At 39.2% G+C, this 19,955-nt stretch overlaps 1 protein-coding gene across 1 annotated transcript in view; it reads right to left on the bottom strand.

The window, feature by feature from the left end:
• Plekhm3 (pleckstrin homology domain containing M3) overlaps positions 1-19,955 on the bottom strand; it is a 180,179-nt gene that overhangs the window by 88,030 nt on the left and 72,194 nt on the right. The window contains exons 4-5 of the mRNA XM_076866281.2: positions 19,348-19,493; positions 5,973-6,166 (exon numbers count right to left, since the gene is read on the bottom strand). Coding sequence (XP_076722396.1) covers positions 5,973-6,166; positions 19,348-19,493 — 340 coding nt within the window. The remainder of the gene's footprint in view (positions 1-5,972; positions 6,167-19,347; positions 19,494-19,955) is intronic.

The following is a 19,955-nucleotide window of genomic DNA, read 5'->3' as shown; positions in this document are numbered from 1 at the left end:
TAATCCATGTGGAGACCAGGTAAGAGAAGAAGTTGTGTATGTAGGTCAGATAAGATATCCTACATTCTGCAGGTAGCTCAACTACCCACTGTCCAATGAGACCACTTGATGATAGTGTGTATATTAGATGGACTGCAGAGGGGAGTCACGGGAGGTAGGATTCCCAGTTTGGAAATTTTAGCAGGAAGATGCTGAGGATAAGGGCAAAGGGGATGCCAATGGGAAAGAAAAGTAAAGGAAGGACATGACTAGATAGCTCCTAGGGAACCATAAAGCAAAGCTTAGGATAATGTCAAAGTTGAAACTATGAAAAACTAAGAGAATGACGCCATGGTTAACTGAAATGGACCTGACTACAGTAGACATACTTTTCAGAGTAAAACAATGACTTCCCTTTGAAACTTCAGTGGAGACGTCCATTAGGCAGCCAGCAAGCGATAACAAGGTAGTGGTAAGTTCCCTCTTTTCATTGTAGATTTATAGAGAGATCCTGACATTCACCCTAAAGATGAATGCAAAGTGTCCAGAGGAAGTGCAGCTTCTTCTGACCCTCATGAAGTGGCCACATTGGCTCATGTAGGGGCTGCAGGAGCATGTAGAAAGGCACTGAGGCACTGGCCATTCCTAGTTGTAGGGAGCAGGAGCAAGACATGAAAGCAGTAAGGGCACAGAGAAGGGGGAGGTGCAGAAAGGCTGGAGGACAAAGAAGGGCAGGAAGAAGAGAGGTCTACGAGGAAGGTGGCCAACAGTGGCCAGAAGGTCAAGGAAAAGAGAGCCTGAGAAAGCCGCAGTGGAAGCAAAGTGTGATCACCATCAGGCTATAAAGGATCTAGTGAGAAGTGAGTGGGCAAAGAGAAAATGGAGACATCTGAGAGCTTTGGCAAAGGAATGCCCAAAGATATAAGCTTAGATGGCAGTATGAGCAGAAGATGGTGGTTTTTCTAAAGCAGTAGTGTAGGTGAAGAAAACTGGAGAGCAAGCCATTAATTAAATGTGCTAGAAGGAGGGGCCCAGTATCTGAAGGACCTTCTTGTATCACCACTGGAGAATCAGAGTCCACATCTAATGACTCCTGTGAATGCTGCATGCTCTGCACAGAAAGTCATGGCAAAGCCCTGAATTCCAGGTTCTTTGATGCTTCTAGACTCACTTCTTTTTGCTTCTTCCTACCTGCTTACTTACCTCTTGTTTCCTTTGAATTTTGATATGTTTATAATAAAAATCACAGCAGCTGGGCTGGGGTTGTGGCTCAGTGATAGAGAGCTTGCCAAGGCACTGGGTTTGATTCTCAGCACCACACATTAATTAATTAATTATGGTCCATCAATAACTAAAATATATATATATATAAATCACAGCAGCTAATATTTGCTAAGTATGTACTCTATCCTGGGCACTAACTCTCTTAATCCTCAGGCTTTCCCTATGAGGTGGAATATTATTGCCATCTATAGGCAAGACAACTGGCTCTGAAGGTTATAAGAGATAGAGGAGAGCCCTAAGCTAAGGGACAAGTCTAACTTCAGGGCCTACAATACCAACTACGTCCGTTTGTGCCCCCATTTTATTCTTTTTCTCAGTCTGTCCTACATGAACCTGGTAATCTTTAGCTCTGTGGTGACAAGGAATTGCTGTAGGATGTTGCTTCAATTGCCAGTCCCTCAAGTCACTATCCTGCAAATGCAAATGCAAATGCCTCTGGAGCATGTTATAACAGCCCAACCAAGCACTAGGACATCCCAGCCCATATCTAATGCAATTTAAAGATGACCCGTGTTATTTCTTCAAATCCTAAAAATTTCTTCATGTTTGTTTTGTGAAAGAACCACATGTAAGACTTTTGCCCCCCTTTAGATGGACCTCCCATAAGAGCCACGGAACTAATAACTGAAATACCCGTAAACTCTGTTACTCTTACTATTTAATGACATGTATCCAGGGTCAAAACCTCAAATGCCTATGGGCCCAGGCACAGCACCCACCAAGCTTTGAGATGAATTAAGTGCACTGGGTTTAAGAAAAAAAGGGCAACAATGTATTTGCTACACAAGAACAAGGGAAGCCCTGTGGCATCAGAGCTTCAGATTTCCCAAGAGGAACCAGAAAGCTTCATTTTGTATGTCCTAAAAACTCCTGATTGTTTAAATGTTGGCAACTATTTTGTCATCTCAAAGCTTGGTGGGTGCTGTTCCTGTAAAGCCTAACAAAACACAGCTGAGGTGCCTATTTGTGACCTCTGATTTACACATATCCTACTGCTCCTGTGCTCAGCTGAGGACCCTGCAGCTTTCTCAGTGTCCCTCCTAAAGACTTTCCTAATGGCTGCTGCTCCAGATGTGTCTTGACATTGCCAAGCAAGCCACAGTTTTCCAGAGTTCCTCATGCACCTTCGCGTGTGGACATGGTAAATAATTCTTCTCATGAGAAGTTAACTAGGCCTTGAACTAATTCAGCAGGGTCGCCATCTGGGAGTCGTCAGACACAGTGAACTGTCAGCACTGTAAACATTTTAGGCTTCAAGGAGGACACTGACTTTTGCAAAACTAATCACCCCTGCCAGTCAAGACTTGCGGTATGAGTTTAAGAACAAGGCGTCCATTTAACAACAATAACAAAAACAGTGAGGATGAAAACGGACAGTCATAATAATGAAAGGCCTAAAAGCAAACTGTGACTTCCCTAATAAGGCGACGGCCAAAGTTGGCTCCCTGGCTGTTGAACACCAATACGATTAATCAGTCTGTTTTCGGTTTTCTCACGACAGCAATATTAACAGTTTGCTTTATGCTGTTTATATGGTGCTGACAGGTCTTCGGCATGTTGGGCCTACTTGCTAGAGATTAATGGCCACTCTTATACTGAGGTAAAATCCAGTCAGGGAGAGAATGCCTTTTACAACTAGATAACAACTGTATTCTCTTCCTCCTTGCTCCTAACCCCCAGTGCCCCAGCAACTCTTCCCTCTCCCAATCTCTATCAGGGATATAAAAGTCATGTCTACAAGGTTCCCCTCATTGTTTTAACCATCCCCACTTTAGATGTTGTATCCTCAGGTGAAACAAAGGGAACCTTAAATATTGACTGGATAAGTCTGTCATCTTTAAAGGTTATGATTGGCTCATTTTGTTTTTGAAAATTCCATTCCATATATAAGTGAAAGAAATAGGTATGAGGTGTCCTCCAGCAACAGGATTTTAGCATATTACCTCTTCTAATTTACAGCTATTTTTATGGACAAAGGCAGAGTTGATATTAAGTGGAGGCTGCTGCAAGAAGCACGGACACCTCAGAGAACCTCTTAGAGATTATTCCACTAGTCATATTTCAACATGAGTCAAAAAGATTTGAAATAAGACAAGACCAGCCTCCCACAAATCCCTCCCCTGCAAAGGCTGTAACAAATATTATTGATGCCCAGCATACTTCTCTCTGTCCTCAGTTGCAAAGAAATGGTACCCCAAACATTATTCTAACAGCATCTGAATGGTGGGAATCTAAAAAAAATGAAAAATTTAAGAACTAAAGTGTGCCTCCTCTAAGTTTCTAGAGGAATAAACATCTCATTGTTTTCCTCTTAGGGAGACTCTGTTAATGAAACAACCACATGGCTAAAGTATGCACTGACTCTTCAGAAACTGCAGTCTTGGGCGCAGCTAGCCTTCCATCCCACTTCCCTTGAAACATTCTATTTTATTAAAGATTTTTGTAAGCCAGATATAAGCACAGTTTAAGGAAAGAAAGCAGTATTAATAACAATAATAGTATTTCCTGAGTAATTGCTATGTACAAGAACTACTTTAAACACTTCAATTGTACAAATCCATTTAATTCCCACAACCGAATGCAATGTGGCTAATAATTAAATTTTTCTTTAAGTGAAGGATATTTGAGAGAAAATAATAATATACTAGGCTAGATTTGGGCAGATTTTTAATTCCATGCCTGTACTTTAATAATTTATCTAATGCAAAGACTGGATTGGAGCAAGAAAAACTGATAGACTAGTGAGAAAGATACTGCAATAGTCCTGAGAGCATACAAATTTGAGAGATATCTCAGAAACAAAACTAATTTTTTTATTGATCTGATCTGTTTTTTTTATTTCATTTGTTCAATCACTCAACAAGTATTTTTGAGGGTTTTGGATGTGTTGGATGCTCTACTAAGTGACAAATAGAGGAGTAAGAAAAAGAATCTAAAGATATTTCCTCCCCCCAAATTGTACTATTAGCGATTGCTCAGTGGTCTAAAGTGACACTTAATATTCACTCCTCTCTCCTTCTTCACTGCGTCTCTCCCTCTTGCCATTCAATACCTTGAGCCAGGCATTGCTTCATATAATGGTCATGAACAAGTCCAGGAAAGAACTTGAAGGGAAAGGAAAAAAGGACTGCTGTCTTCATTCTTACAGCTTTGGGACTGCCTTCTTTCTAGAACTTTCATTTCTTTCCTGGTGGTCTGGCCATAAGGCACAGTACATGGTGGTAAACCACCAGACTGCAGGAATAGAGTGGGGATTCTTAGTCATCCATGAGAGGAGACGACCTCCTATTTAATTTCTAAATGTGTGCTGTGCTTTGGCATATTTTAACCAAAGCAAAACATAGCAGAAAGGTACCTAACATGATTCCCACATGTAGATTTTCATATAACCTACAAACATATTGGCACAAGAAAAGCTTTGAGCAAAGCCAAAAGCTACAGAAAATAACAGAACAAACACACATTGAACACTAAAGATCCTGTACCTATTTTAGTTGGTAAATTAACTTGAGACATATACTTCTATTGCCTTTTAGAAAAAGCCCTGATCTTTTAAAATTAAGATTTGCCTAAATGTTTTAAGAATAAATCCCAACCACTTTCTGGCACATGCTGAAAAACAACTAGGTAAAAGAATGACTACCACTGAGAAGTATTTTGCTTGATGGCAGCTGCCTTTTCATTATTATTTTATGAGAGTTCGTCTACATATTATGTATCCTTCACTATTAACATTTAGTTCTTTTTGAAATATCTTCTTCAGATGCCTAGAGTTATGCCAACTTCTTTAGATCTAATCAGATCTCAAATTGCAAACTCTAGCATTTTAATTCTTTCCAAAAGTTCTTGTGTGGGTAGGCTTACTTCCATTTAATGTGACTGATGTATGCTGCTGGTCATTTCTATTAAAACTGAAAAATCAAAACATATTTTAGGGACTTATGAACATCATCACAATTATTTCAAGTATAAGCTAGTTTGTATATACTGAGGGTGAGAATTTAAATGCTCATAAAATCTATCTGTAAAAGGAGGAATTTTATGAGAGCAAGCACATTTTAACTTCAATTTTATTTTAAGGATGTGAGCCTGGTTGGGACTTGTGTGTGCCATGAGCTAACTTAGTTATGGAAAAGCAGCCTGCACCATTGGTCAGAAAAGATGAATGATGAAAAAAATGAATCCTGGGCCTGTGTACTTTAATTCCAGCTCTCCTGCCTGCATCAGTTATGAAGCTGTATTTGTGTGGAAAATAAGTTTTGAACAACCACCCACTTATTTCCCATTGAAAATGATGTTTAGTTTTTAAATATTTTAAATATGCTTGTTTACTGGTGAAAAATAGCAATTGAAATTGTGAAAAGCAACCCCTCCCCCCAAAAAATCAAAAAACAAAGAAAAAAACACTACATAAAGAACCAGTGAAGACACTTTTTTGTGATTATTATCTCAAATTAACATACTGGTAAGAGAAGGCTTCAACATCCTGGGCACTAGATCATGGGTTCAAAGCCTTCAGTTATGATGAGAGGTGATTTCCATTTTGCTTGACAAACAGAGGACCTCAGAGAAAGTCAAAGACCAGCCCAGAGGGAGACTCACAGAATTTCAGTAGGTCCACATTGGAAAGGTCCTTGAAGACCTTCTAATCATCCTCCCTGGGCAGGGAGGAAAAGCAACCTGGACCATCAAACATTTATGACTCTTACCTGCGACGCAGATCCTCCGCCACCGCTGCCCGGCAGCTGAACAAATAGGCTCGGAGCGATTTCAGCCGCTGCCGCAGCCGCACCACGGTGGCCAGTGGCTCGGCGTGGAGATACAGCATGGGGTTCTCCTGCTGGATGTCGATCAGGGGCTCTTCGTACACATACTCCAGGAATTCTTTGGCCTGCTTAGACACCTACAAAACAAGCTCGGGCAGTCAGTTCTGGCCAATCATCAGCTTTCCACACCAGCTCAAACTAGGAACCAATGCTTAAATACCAAAGTAACATTATTTTCTGAACACAGCTTTTAAAAAGCCCATACTTAAACAAAATACAAACTTTGGCTTCCCATTTTCTCTTCTGGAAACTCCACTGGTAAAACTTGGAAAAAGTTCATTAACTTTGTATCTTGATTATAGTAGTGATTATAAGAATCTACACATGTGGGCTGGGATTGTGGCTCAGCGGTAGGATGCTTGCCTAGCTGGGGTGGCACCTGGGTTCGATTCTCAGCACCACATAAAAAATAAAGACATTGTGTTGTGTCCATCTTAAAAAAAAAAAAAAAAAGATTCTCTCTCTCTCTTTTTAAAAAAAGAACCTACACGTGATAAAATGACACCAAACTATGGAGACCCATCATACTAATGTTAATTTCCTAGTTTGTTTTTTATATCTTTTGGTAGTTATCTAATTAATATGTAACCAAAGGAGGAAACTGAGGGAAAGATACACAGTATTTCTGTACTGGTTATGCAATTTCCTATGGATCTGTGATTATTTCAAAATGGAAAGTAAGGGAAAAAAAGAATTAGGATCCTCTTAAAATCAACACTGATTTTAAAAAATTTACATATATGTATTTTTAGTCCATGACTCTTTAAATAAGTAGACACTTTAAAAAAAAAGTAAACCACACACATATTACAAAATTAAAAGGAATAAAAGGATATTCTCAAAGGAAAAAGAAAAAGAAAAAAAAATATTACATGCAGAATAATTTGACTGAATAGAAAACAGGCTTGAACACAATACTTCAATGCCCAGAAAGAAGTTGTTCTGACTAGAACACCTTTGACTTTGCGCTGACTCTGACCAACATATCCATCCAACTCTATATCTTTTTCTGGTAGTAAATAAGATTATGAAAATTGATTTTTAAATATCATTGTCATCAGTAGAAATAAATAGTGTATTGGAAATACAATTAACCAGAGACACAGAGGAAGTAGCTTAAATAATGCATAATATTTGGATAATTTTTTGGAATCTCTAAATGCCAATTCACTGATTATTAAGATGTAAATTGGCTAGTGATACATTGAGTAGGCTCATTTTCTATTTATGGAAGGTAAAACCTCTCCAAAAAGTTTCTCTCACCTCTCTAGGAGTAATGCTGGAATTCAGCATTAAGACAAACAAATAACTGTGCTCATTAAAAAGAAAATTGAAAATTCATTATGTTTCACACTCTAGACCAGAAGCATACTAATGAAGATAAATAGGATACAGTTTTCACCCTCAAGGGGCTCCTTGTTTAGTATAAAAGACAAATATTTATAACAAAAACTACACATACCCTGTCCTCTGCTACAGAGGTATGGATGAGGCCCCTTGCTAGCTTAAAGAAGGAAGAAATTACATCTCCTGGTTAGAGGGCCAGGAGCCAGGGTGGCCTGGAAAAACAGAAGACAATGGTTTTGGGTCCAGAAAGATGAATAGAAAGAAATTCACTTGGCGGTCAGGGTGGGACCAAAGAACTCTCAGGCAGACACAATCATAAACCCCCTCAATATATATATGTGATCATTAGATATATGGCTATTGTGCGTTTATTAAAAACATACATTTAGATACACATATATAAAATTCAACATTATTATTTTTTATATTGTTAAATTCATAACACAGTTTATGTTATTTATGGGAAGGCAAAAACATGCATCATTTTAAAAAAAATAATTTTTTCCCTGAAACAATTATTTTTGAGATAACTATTTGTTGTTTGATTCTATGGCATCCTGCAGAGGTACAGAGTTAAAGGAGTTTATAGTCTTTGCAAATCCAGGTCACAAAGGGTACCTGGAATTAGCCAAAACCTTTGAATATTTAACCAGATTGGAAATAACAAGGTGACTGAATGAAATAATCCTCACTCTTATTTTTAAATCATATAGACACAGGTACATGCCAGACACCATAGCAGGCAGGTCTTCGCTGGAGGTTAAAACAGGCATGACCTGGTCCTCAGGTGGTTTGCAATTCAGTAAGGAAAGATGGAAATGGATCAAATCTTTTATTTATCATGTTTAAATATTTGCTGTATCTAAATGTCTTCAATGAGGAAAAAACTGACAGTGTTCTAGGAAATAAAGTACAACCACTTGAAACTGTTGCTAAAAAATGATGTATTGTACAATTCAATTAGTCTTTCTGGCTCTACTGAACAGTGTTTATACTGAGTCGGGGCCCTGCTGAATTAGGTTAACAATGCTACCTTTTAGTAGGTGAACAGAAGGACAAAGGGCACTGGCCAGTCTCCCAGGCCTTAAAAGGCTTCTCTCTTCAGGTGGTACTTAAGCCCAAGAGCAAAAAGAGAGAGAGAGAGAAAAAAAATCTTTTACAGAGACAGTAAAAGCAGTGAGACAAATGGGACAGCAGCTACTGACAGCAGTATTCATAAACTGAGATGACAGAAAACAAAAGCTGAGCTAGTCCCACAAACTCAAAGGCACTGCCTTCACAAGTGATTAGGCAGCCTTGAGTACATTGAGAACGCCCTTGATGCCATGGCTCGGGCATGTGAACAAATCCACCACAGCAGCCACCTGGGGCAACAAGGCTGAGCACATGTTCTCCGTGCTGAGACTCGACCCCTAAGACTAGTGAGGATATTTTTTAGAAATCTCAAAATTTGGCATGGAATGTTAATTTTGCAAAATAGAGCACTGTATCTCTGCTGACTTCTTAAGTTCTAAACAACCCCTCATACTGGCATAAGAATTCCACTCTCAAACTCAATTACAAATGAAAAGGATTTTTAAAAAGAAAATTTAAAAAATTACTTAGGGAAAGAAGCCAATGATATTCTTAGGTGATAAAGTTTACATGAGAGAAAGTTTCTTTCTTGTTAAGATAAATATTACTTGAGTTATATGTGAACACCAAATATGTTCCAATAAGAGCTAAGAGCTACTGTCCTACTCTTGCCAAGTGAATTATGAAAAACATGAACTGCTTGATGGTGCTTCTGGTGTAAATAACAACTCAGCTCATGAATCAGGTGCAGATGGATGAGCCCTTTATTTTTTAAAATAAATGGTTTTAGCTGGCACTATTTTCTATGATCTCACTTCGTTCACATCAGAATCCATTTTACAGGGTCAGTGGTTCATTTTTTAAAACCTTTTAGCCTATTAGTATTACCAAATAATATTTAACATTTAGTAGCAATAATCCCATTATGCACATAAATGAATCTCTTCACATTGCTGTTTTAGCTTGTAAGTAGCTACTGACAGCAGCTACTGACAGCAGTATTCATAAACTTATGGTTCAAGCCATAAGAACTCAGGGCCACGACTGTGATTGTCCTGCAGTTTATGAACCCACTCAAAGGCCTGCATCTGCATGATTCGAGCGGCAAGAAGGAGAAAATCTGGGTGGAAACAGGCCCCTCCACCTGACATACAGGAGTTGAAGACAGCAGCACAATCACATTATAATTACCCTAAATTTGTTATTTACACATATATTTATTTAAAAAGCACATATCTCACTTGATTGGAACACTAATTGCAGTTGTTCCAGATTCTAGTATAATCCATGTTTTGTTATGCTGGTGACAATGACCACTTAAAAACAAAGTTCTCAGATTCAGTTTAGGTTTGAGCAATCCTGAAGGAGAGGTTATGGAATGGTGTGCTGGTATGTTCCTCCACAAAACAGCCCTGGATTAAAAAAAAAAAAAAAAAAAAAAAGTAATGAAGCCAAGGGAATGGCTAACCATAGATAACAGTGTGGAGATGGTGCGGTGTTAGTGGTGAGGACTTAATTTTTACTAAAGAGGGAGAAGTTATTAGAATAAACCAGATGAGAACACAATCTTGGAATAACAAGGACAGGTAAAGACAATCTTGTTCAATTTTTCTTTTCACGTTCCAAGGAATACTAGTCCCACAAAAAAAAGATGTTCTAAATTCCAAAAAAGAAATATGCCACACAGTACTTTCTTTTATTGGTGATTCAAAGTGCAGTTTTTTGGCACATTAAAACCTGGGGACATGTCACACTGAAAAATCCTACTTAATCTAGCCACTTCCAGATTTATTTGACTACAGACAGGGCAGCTCTTTAGTGTTATGAGGGGCTTAAAGGGGGTAGGGGAGTGGGAGGTAAGATCCTGCCTGAGCCCAGATTACCAATGAGAGGAGGGGGTATCTTACTTTCACTCTACTCCATCCTCTTTGCCAAGCTGTGAGCTTGATGAACTGTGCTGTGTTGGGGAGCAGGGGGACTCCTTTGCCAAGCCTCATAGAGCTGGCCTGATGGCCTTCCCATGGAGTTCTCTTTTTCAATAATATTTATTAACACATACAAAACTTTGAAATATACCAAATGAATCTATTATCCATAATTAATAGAAGAGAAAATTGAGTCTAGAGTTTAAGTGACTTATTTATGGTCATTTTGTGGCAGAACTAAAGCTGGAACTCAGATCTCTGGACACCCTGCTCTGTGCTGTGCAGCTTGTTTATGGTCATGGTTCTTTTTATTTTTCATTACTCTCCCAGAACCTGTCAGCTTATGGTTTTATAGTAGAGATGATCCCTGCCCCTTCTCTGTTCTTCCTCCCTGCCAAAGAGAAAGCAAGTAGGCTGTAAATGGAGACAGACCCTCAAGGTATATTGGTATAGGCTTCCATTGGATTTTAACTCTAAAGTAAAAGCTAAAGTTCAATAACACTTATTTTATGCAAATGTCACTTATTTGTATACTTGTTTACTGTCTTTCTCCCTTCTCTGGAATAAAAGGTTTGATTCATAGGTGCAGGAATTGCTTAGGATGATAACAAACAACTGATTAATCTACAACCCTCTAGCCATGACTTCGAACCACACACTCCTACTTTTAGATACAATTCTAACAACTTGGTTGTTTCTAAGTTCATAACATATTTTGAGTCAATAAAGAAGACAGGAAAAGAGCAGTTACAGGAAGAAAAGCAACAACAGAAGTGACAGTACATCCTGGTACTAAAGGAAGAAAGGTACCTGCAAGGACACAGAAGGTAAAAACTGAACTGAACAACCCTGAATCTAGGCAAGTTGGCAAAATCCACCAAACTCACAAATGTACATTTCTATATCAAGGAAATTATCTACATATAGTCTCATTCATGAATCAGAGAACTTATATTCAAAATGATGAACAAGGTTATTCATTGAATTACTGTTCTCAGTAAAAGACTGAAAAAAATTTAAATTTTCATTAAAAAATGATTGGTTAGACGTGTGTGTGTGATTCAGTAGACCAAAGAAATGACCATCAAAAGGTCCAAGGAAGGGTTGCAGCTGTAGCTCAGTGGTAGAACACTTGCCTAGCATGTGTGAGAGGCACTGGGTTTGATCCTCAGCACCACATAAAACTAAAATAAAGGTATTGTGTCCATTGAGTATTGTCATTTTTATATGAAAAGGCACATGTATGTAAAATATCCTGAAGGATACATGGGAAAGGAATAAATTGGTTGCTTGAGGAAGGTGGATGGGTGGGAGGGGCGGAAATTATCTATATATGCATGCTCTTTTTACTTTCTGAATCTTGAAATTTGTGAAAGAATATTATATTCAAACAATAAAGAATAAGAATACAGTTGTGTAAGTATAAACAGTGCAAGATCTAGAGGGAAAAACCACATCAAATTCTGAAGTTCTCAATCACAGGACAGAAGGATCGCTTGTATTTATGATTATAATTCTGAGGCATTAAAAAGGCTTATTTCTAATATATATTTTTCTTAAATAGAATGGATAAGGGATCATTAAAATTTACAAAATTAAAAATGTAACATAATCACATTACTGAAAATTTGGAGAATAAGAATCAGGAAAGAAAAAACTATCCACAATCTTGCCACAGTAAAATAACCTCTTTTGCTTTGGTATAACATTTCCTCCCAGTATTTATTTCCATCTCCATTGTGAAATATCATAGCTGGAGTCATAACAAAATCAATCCCAACCACAACACTTCTTGTTCCTATCAAAACTGGGACTGTCAGCTAACTGAGGAGGAATCAGAAGACCTTAAGTTTAATTACAATTTGTTCTCAAACTCTCTAAATGGCTCCGATCAAGTGCTTTTTCCCATCATCAAGCTGTTCTCCAACTCTGCAAGGGCCATAGAGCTTGCCTTACTGCCTCTTCAAATGTAGAGATAGAAATGGTTTATGCAACACAGAAAACCCCTAGCTAAGTGGAATGTGAATATTCGGGCTGGTACACACTCATAGAAACAATTCTGAAAGTGCACAGCTATGGGGAAAGGTTTGAGAAGAGCTGAACTAAATACATTGCCTACCACCTCTTTGTCATGCCTGATATTTTTAAACTGCAGGCAGGTTACCATTAAAGAGAATTTCATTAGAAAATGGCCATAGAATTTGAGGGTAGGGTTTAGCAGCTTCTTAATCTTGAAGCTCAATTCAATATGCAGGATATATACCAGAAAATAGATGAAATCTTGCTTTAAAAATAATTAGGATTATTAATACTCCAGAGGACAGACAAGGAAATGCTTAAGATGACAGATTTTACTCCGTTCTGAAAAGCCATTTTTTTTTTTTTTTTTTTTGCTCTTTTAAATGGATGTTTAAGTCAGTCACGTACTTGCTATTAAGGAAGCAAGCAGATCCAACAGAACGATGTCTGGTTTTAGAAACTGATAGGTCCAAATTGATCCTCACAATTAGGAGCATTAAGTTAAATCCTGGTGTCTGAGCAAAGAGACAGACACTGGTAAATGGAATACAGTTATTTCATGCCAGTAAGAGCTGATCCAGATAAAATCAGCCAGCTATGTTCCTGCTTTAAAATCTTCCCTGGTCCACTGAGAACGTGGGAAGGAATGGTCTGACGAAGGAGATTTTCATCATAGGCAGCATGGATGAAGTGAGTATACCTAGCAGATATCTTCAATTAGCTACCTATCCTCTCAAAATCAAATCTAGTTACTTGAATGACTGCCACAATACGACAGCCTGCTTTATAGACAGAGTACAAGTGTCAGTGACACCTCTATGTTGATTGTTTCCATGGTCTCCAAATCACACTCCAAACACACCTGGATCTGCTCTTCCATGCCATGCCTTTGGAAATCATCTCTGACTTTTTCATTTTCTCAGCTAGTGCCACCTCTCTCTGCTTTTGCTCCACTAATTGATGTGGATTCTGCTGCCAGGTGCTACCAGTGCTACCAGCCCAAGCTCTCAGCAGATCACAGGGCTGGGACTGACTCACATGCTTGCTCTCTATACTGTCAAAGCCCTGCTCGAACATATTAATCTAAACCAAACTTAACCAGCCTTCTTTCCCTCTCGCTATGTTTTTATCTAATACACATGTGGACAATATATTTATAGCCTATATTCAGTGTCAAGTATAAGGTACAGAGGAGAGCATGATAGCTCTTTCTGGTGAAGGGAAGGAAAGAATTAGGAAAGGAAATGAGGTTTAAGATGGCTTTTAGGATTTGCTGGGCTGGGTGAGGACAAAAGGAAGCCAAGAGGTGTGAGACAGCCTGGCTTGATGAGGAACAGGAAAAAAGGATGTGATCTTAATGAAGAGACCAATGGAGGTCGGGGTGATGAAATTCTAGAAAGGCAGGCAGGGACAGGAGTGCAGCAACATCTTGTACATCAGCTAAGGGAATGGTATTTCTCTTGCAATTATGGTAAACACTGTCCCAAATGAGCACTTACTATGGGCCAGACACTGTACTAGGTGCTGTGACTCATTTATTTAAACAAACAGCAACCTTATGGAATAGGGACTTTTATTATCTCCACTGTAATGGTGAAGAAACTGAGACTAGGAGAGTATAAGGCACTGACCCCGGGTAAGATTAGGACCAGAAGAGGTGAGGCTCAGAAGCACCATTAGAAGGCTATTAACTTCCTTCCTGTGAATGATGTTGAGCTCTGAGCTAATGATTCTGGCTGCTTAGGAAGGGCAGGTGTGGCTGAAGGAGGAGGCCAGAATATCTCCCAGATCTGGCAGTGGTGACTATGGGGCCACTCACCAAGGCAGACAATGTATACCTGGGGAGACATTTGGTGAGCAATGTGATCATGTTGAGTTTGACATGTCAGGGGACAGGCTTCATTCTTCCATTCACTCAGTATACATCCATGCCTATCTACTGTGTGCCAGGAACTGTGCTAAGATACTCTCCCTATGCCCAAGGAGCTTGCTTTCGTTATAGAGAAAAAAAAAGACAAGCAACTGGCTGTTGAATAGACGTGGTGACAATGAAAAGAACTTCCATTCATTAAATGCTTACCACAGTCATTTGATAAGTGCCTTCCTTCTATTATCTCGATTCACACAACTCTTTTAAGTAAATTATGAATTACAAGAAGAACAAATGCTTCTTTGACATATACTAGTGATGCTAGGCACTGTTCTAAGAGCATATGCTTGAACCCACTGAACAGTAGTAACCCTGTGAGGTATTATTACCCTCCTTCACAGATGAGGAAACTGAAAGACAGAGAGACTTGTCCAGGTCAAATAACTTGTCCAGGTCACATAGCTAATAAGCAATAAAAACAAGACTTGAACCCAGACAGTTTGTGCTCATTTTATAAATTAGGAAACTGAGACTCAATCCCATTTGAGTTATTTTTTCCCAAAAAAGTAAGCACTTAATAAGAGGCAGAGGTATGCCTTGGACAAATCCCTGTTTAACTCTAAGCCTCTGCTATTAAACCCCTAAGTAAGCACAATTTTTGAGACCCATGCTTGACGTGATAATGACATAGAAGAGACAGCCACTGATGCAGCAAATGAGGAGGGATGAGGAGCAACAGCGATTTCACCAGAAGATGTGCTCTTACTCACTCTGAAGCATGAACAGGGATCCACTAGCTGGATAAAAACATCTGGAGCACACATGGAAGGATGATCACTGAATGTGAGAAAGTGCTGTTCTTTTTCCCAGCTTAGGAGAGAAAGTAGGAAGGACAAATACAAATATAGATAGATTCATAGATATTCCCATTAATATCTCATAACCTCCATTTTTCCTTGCAGTAGAAGGCAAGGTCAGATGCCAGGAAGGATTGGGATGAGGAATCTTAAGGACAGTGAAAATTTGGCTACTGGATAGAACAGGAGACAGAGCTGCCCAGGGACATAGAAAAGGTTATAAGTCAATTGGCTGCTCACAATTTTCATGTTCATTTTAGGCTTCAAAGACTCCACCTACTTGCTCCAGATGACAAAGTTACAATAAAAATAAGTAAGTGTCTTGCACGCAAGGTCACTGTTCTGTGGGCAAGATACAGGACCATAACAGAATTCTTTTTTTTTTGTTATTGTTACAGGGATTAAACCCAGGGGTACTTTACTATTAAGCTATATTACCAGACCTTTTTATTTATTTATTTATTTTTTATTTTGAGACAGGGTCTTACTAAGTTACTTTAGAGCTTCACTAGGTTGCTGAGGCTGGTCTTGAACTTGCCATCCTCCTGCCTCAGTCTCCCAATGCCACAGTCTGGCTGGGCACAAAATCACGAGCCACTCAAGCAGGAACAAACTTTATTTTTTGAAACTGCCGCCAATGCCCCGTACACGCCCCAGGAAGATTGCCGATTGACACACGCGGTGTTCTCCTGGATCCTCAAGAGGAAGTTCCTCCTCCTGAATTCCCTCCTACCGCACTTCCCCTACCAATGGAAACTCTCCAGGAGTCCCGTAGCAGGCCAAGGTGGACAGCAGGAGTCCAATATCCATATGAATGCAAATCTTAACATAATCATATCATCTCAATGGCTAGCTGGTGGCACCTTTCAACCAAAAATGCCATGCATCATATTACTTGGCTGTGGCTCTTAGCATCCCAAGTCATTGGGATTACTCAGTATGCATCACTACACCCAACCAATAACAGAATTCTAAATTTAGAGTACCATTCCAGTAGGGAGTTAGATTGCTGGATCTGCCATCTACAATGCTGAACAATACAGCTAGTTAACTCATATATATCAAAGACTACTAGATTGAAAACTAAGGCTAAGATGTCTATTGGGCAATTAAAGCCACAGTCTTCAATTTCAGTAGCAAAGTAGAATTGGAGTTAAAAGTAGGATCATCAGCATATGAATCCTAGTAGTTAAAGCAGAATAGAATCCCAGAGGCTAAGAGAGGAGGATCCTGAGTTCAAAGCCTGCCTTAGCAACAGCGAGGCACTACGCAACTCACTAAGACCCTGTCTCTAAATAAAATACAAAATAGGGCTGGGGATGTGGCTCAGTGATTGAGTACCCCTGAACTCAATCCCCAGTACCCCCTCCCCCCCCAAAAAAAACACAACACAACAAAACAAACAGAATAGAGGGAGATAATCCAGTAGAATATAAAGTGAGAAAAGGAAACCAAAGAATGAGTTTCAAGGAATGCCAATAACAAGGAACCAAGGGAGGTAACTGAGAAAGAAGTTAGAAAGGAGGAAGAGAACCAAGTGTGTGTTATCAAAGGCAAGGTGGGAGAATTCCAGGAGAGTATGGTCCACCTGCTCAAGTACTATATACCAGACAAGTCCAGCAGAATAGGAAATGGTCACAGGTCAACTCAACTGGTCAAAACTGTGTCGGAGAAGAGAGGAGTTAAGGCCATGATCAGAAGCAGAGTAATGGACCTTCTCTAAGAGTGGTCCTCTGTGGTTGGAAGGAGAGCAAAGAGGATGTGTGTAGATGAAGACAAGTTTTTTGGTGAATTGATGGAATTATTACCCAATCATGTAATTTTCCCTATGAAGTAGAAGGTAAAGGCAATTCTCAGAGTAACTGGATCTGGGTCCTTAGTTTCTTTTGATGATGAAATGAAACAAATTGGTGGAAAATACTAGTGCAGATAGAAGGGCTTCTATAAGCTCCAAATATCACATCTACCTACCCATTCACCCACATGCATAGATTGCCATTTTTATCATTCCATGCTCTAAGTGATGGTCAAACCCTCCTGTCTACAATGAATCTACCCTTACTGACTCAACCATATCATTCTAGCAATTCTCCCCTCTCACCTGGATAGTCTGAATCAGCAGAGAAAATGTGCTATTATTTTTTTCCACTAAAACAAAAACAATCAAACCTAACTTGACTCACTTCTCTTTGAATTTCTCCCCATCTCTCCTTTCCTTTCTTCTCAAAAGAATTGTCTTTTGTCCCTTCCTTGTCTATGTGGAACCCACTGCTCTTACCACTCCATTCAACTGCTCTCATTAAAGTCACTAAGTACCTCCACATTACTAAAGCTGATGGTCAGTTCTCACTGCTCATCTTATTTGACCTATCAGCATCTGTCACGATTCATCTGGGAACACTTTCTTCACATGGCTTGTCAGATAGCCTGGGCTTCTTCTACTTCATTGCTTACCCTTCGTGGCCTCTTGGCCTTCTTTGTTGGTCCTCCTCTTTTCTCTACCTCTTTGAGTTGGAGTGCCCCCAGACCTGAGTGGTCGACTTGCAGTTTTATAGCTAAACAACCTACCACCTGTACTTCTTGGGCAGCCTCCTTGGCTCTTCTCTGCAAAGCTTCACACTTGCTCCCCTTATCAAATAAGCAACAGTCCACACGAAGGCCTGAGGACGCCTCTGAAAAGTGTTCCTTCAGTAGGCCACCACCTAGAAGACCTCATAACTTCTCTCATGGCTCCAGCTCCAGGGGCTGAATGTGTTTGAAGACAGACCTTTATATGAGGAGGACAGCCACTCCACCATGAGAAGTATCTGGGATTATATAAGCCTTCTCCAAAGATCACTAGATGCTCATGCTCATACATTATTTTCCCATTTTATCATCCCATAACCTTGTGATGTTGGAGATAAGATTAAAAAAAAAAAAGACCAGGGGTAGCCCAGTGATAGAGTCTTGTCTAGCATGAGCAAGGCCATAGGTTCCATCCCCAGCACTGAAGGAAGAAGGAGGAGGAGGAGGAGAAAAAGAGAGAGAGTAGCCTATCAGCACATCACAGAAGAATACAAATGATCAACAAATACATGAAAAAATGTCCAACAGCTCTAGCAGTTAGAGAAATGTAAGTCAAAACTACACTGAGATTCCATCTCACTCTAGTCAGAAGAGCAATTATCAAAAATACAAGTAATAATAAATGTTGGCAAGGATGTGGGGAAAAGGTACACTCATACATTACTGGTGGGACTGCAAATTGGTGCAACCACTCTGGAAAGCAGTATGAAGAGTCCTCAGAAAACTTGGAATGGAACCACCATTTGACCCAGTTATTCCACTCCTCGGCATATACTCAAAGGACTTAAAATCAGCATACTACAATGATGTAGCCACATCAATGTTTATAGCAGCTCAATTCACAAGAGCTAAGTTATGGAACCAACCAAGTTTGCCCTTCAACAGATGAATGGATAAAGAAAAGGTGGTATATGTACACAATAGAATATTACTCAGCTATAAAGAAGAATGAAATTATGGCATTTGCTGGTAAATGGATGAAACTGGAGACTATAATGCTAAATAAAGTAAGTCAATCCCACGAATTCCAAATATTCTCTCTGTGTGGATGCTAACACACAGTAAGGGGCAGGGGAAGAACAGAAGTTCATTGGATTAAAGGGAATGAAGGGAAGTAGGGATGGGAATAAGAAAGATAATAGAATAAATCAGACATAATTGTCCTATGTTCATATATAAATAAATATATGACCAGTGAAACTGTGAATCATGTACAACCACAAGAATGGGATCCTCTTTAGAATAAGTTATACTGCCTATATGTATAATATGTCAAAATACACTCTACTGTCATGTAAATCTAAAAAGAAAAAATTTAAAAAAAAGAATGGCCTATCAGAATTCTCTTTTAACCTCTATCATTAATTTTCAAGGCCAAAAAGTCTAAGTTGCTATGTATCTTTTAAAATTAGAAAATTATTGAGTCATAGTTAAGAAGCCTTTAATCTGAGAGATATGTAAGAATATTAAATAAAATCTGGCAGCTCTTGTGAGACTACCTAATCAAATTTGCTTCAAATTATTTTGTTATCTTTTATTATAATCTACCTGCAACAAGTGGACACCTGAATTACTACTAAGTCAGTTTTTGGACTTACCTTATATTTTGAAGTATCCCAGTTGTGGACTATGCGTGCTGGGATGAGAAAACTGTCGTCCACGTGGCAACTGCTGCAGTAATACCAGCCACTGTAATTGCACACCTTGGCTTTCCCGTTGGAAAGACCAATGGGTCGCTGGCAGCCTGTTCAAGGCAGAAGAAAGTCTATGACTGTTGTGCTTTGATACCAGAGGACAAGGCTACACAAATTAAATGAAAGTCTGCAACAGGGTACAGATGAGTTCCCTTCTTCCTGGTCTGACCATCTCCACCCTCTCTCACTACATGGGGGGCTACTGTGTCACCTAACTACTCTCCTGTCTCTGATCTCTTCTGATTCTATTCTATTTCTTCTTCATTCAGCTGCTAGAGAGCAGTTTCTCTATAAACACACCATTATCTCCTGGCTTCTCAGAGCAGAAACTTGATTTGTACCAGGCAGTTTGCAAAGAGCTTCTCATACAGGCTCTGGCCTAAACAACACAACATTTGTATGAAGAAGATATCATCAGCTCTAATTTACCTATGTAAAAAAGAAGATTTTTTGCTAGGTTACACATATTGTTTGAGGTCATCAAGCCAATAAATGGTGGAGTTTAGATTTGG

This window comes from Callospermophilus lateralis, chromosome 9, assembly GCF_048772815.1.
Source record: "Callospermophilus lateralis isolate mCalLat2 chromosome 9, mCalLat2.hap1, whole genome shotgun sequence".
NCBI lineage: Eukaryota > Metazoa > Chordata > Mammalia > Rodentia > Sciuridae > Callospermophilus > Callospermophilus lateralis.
Note: the sequence above shows the minus strand (reverse complement) of the source record. Positions and strands in the feature narration are given on the sequence as shown.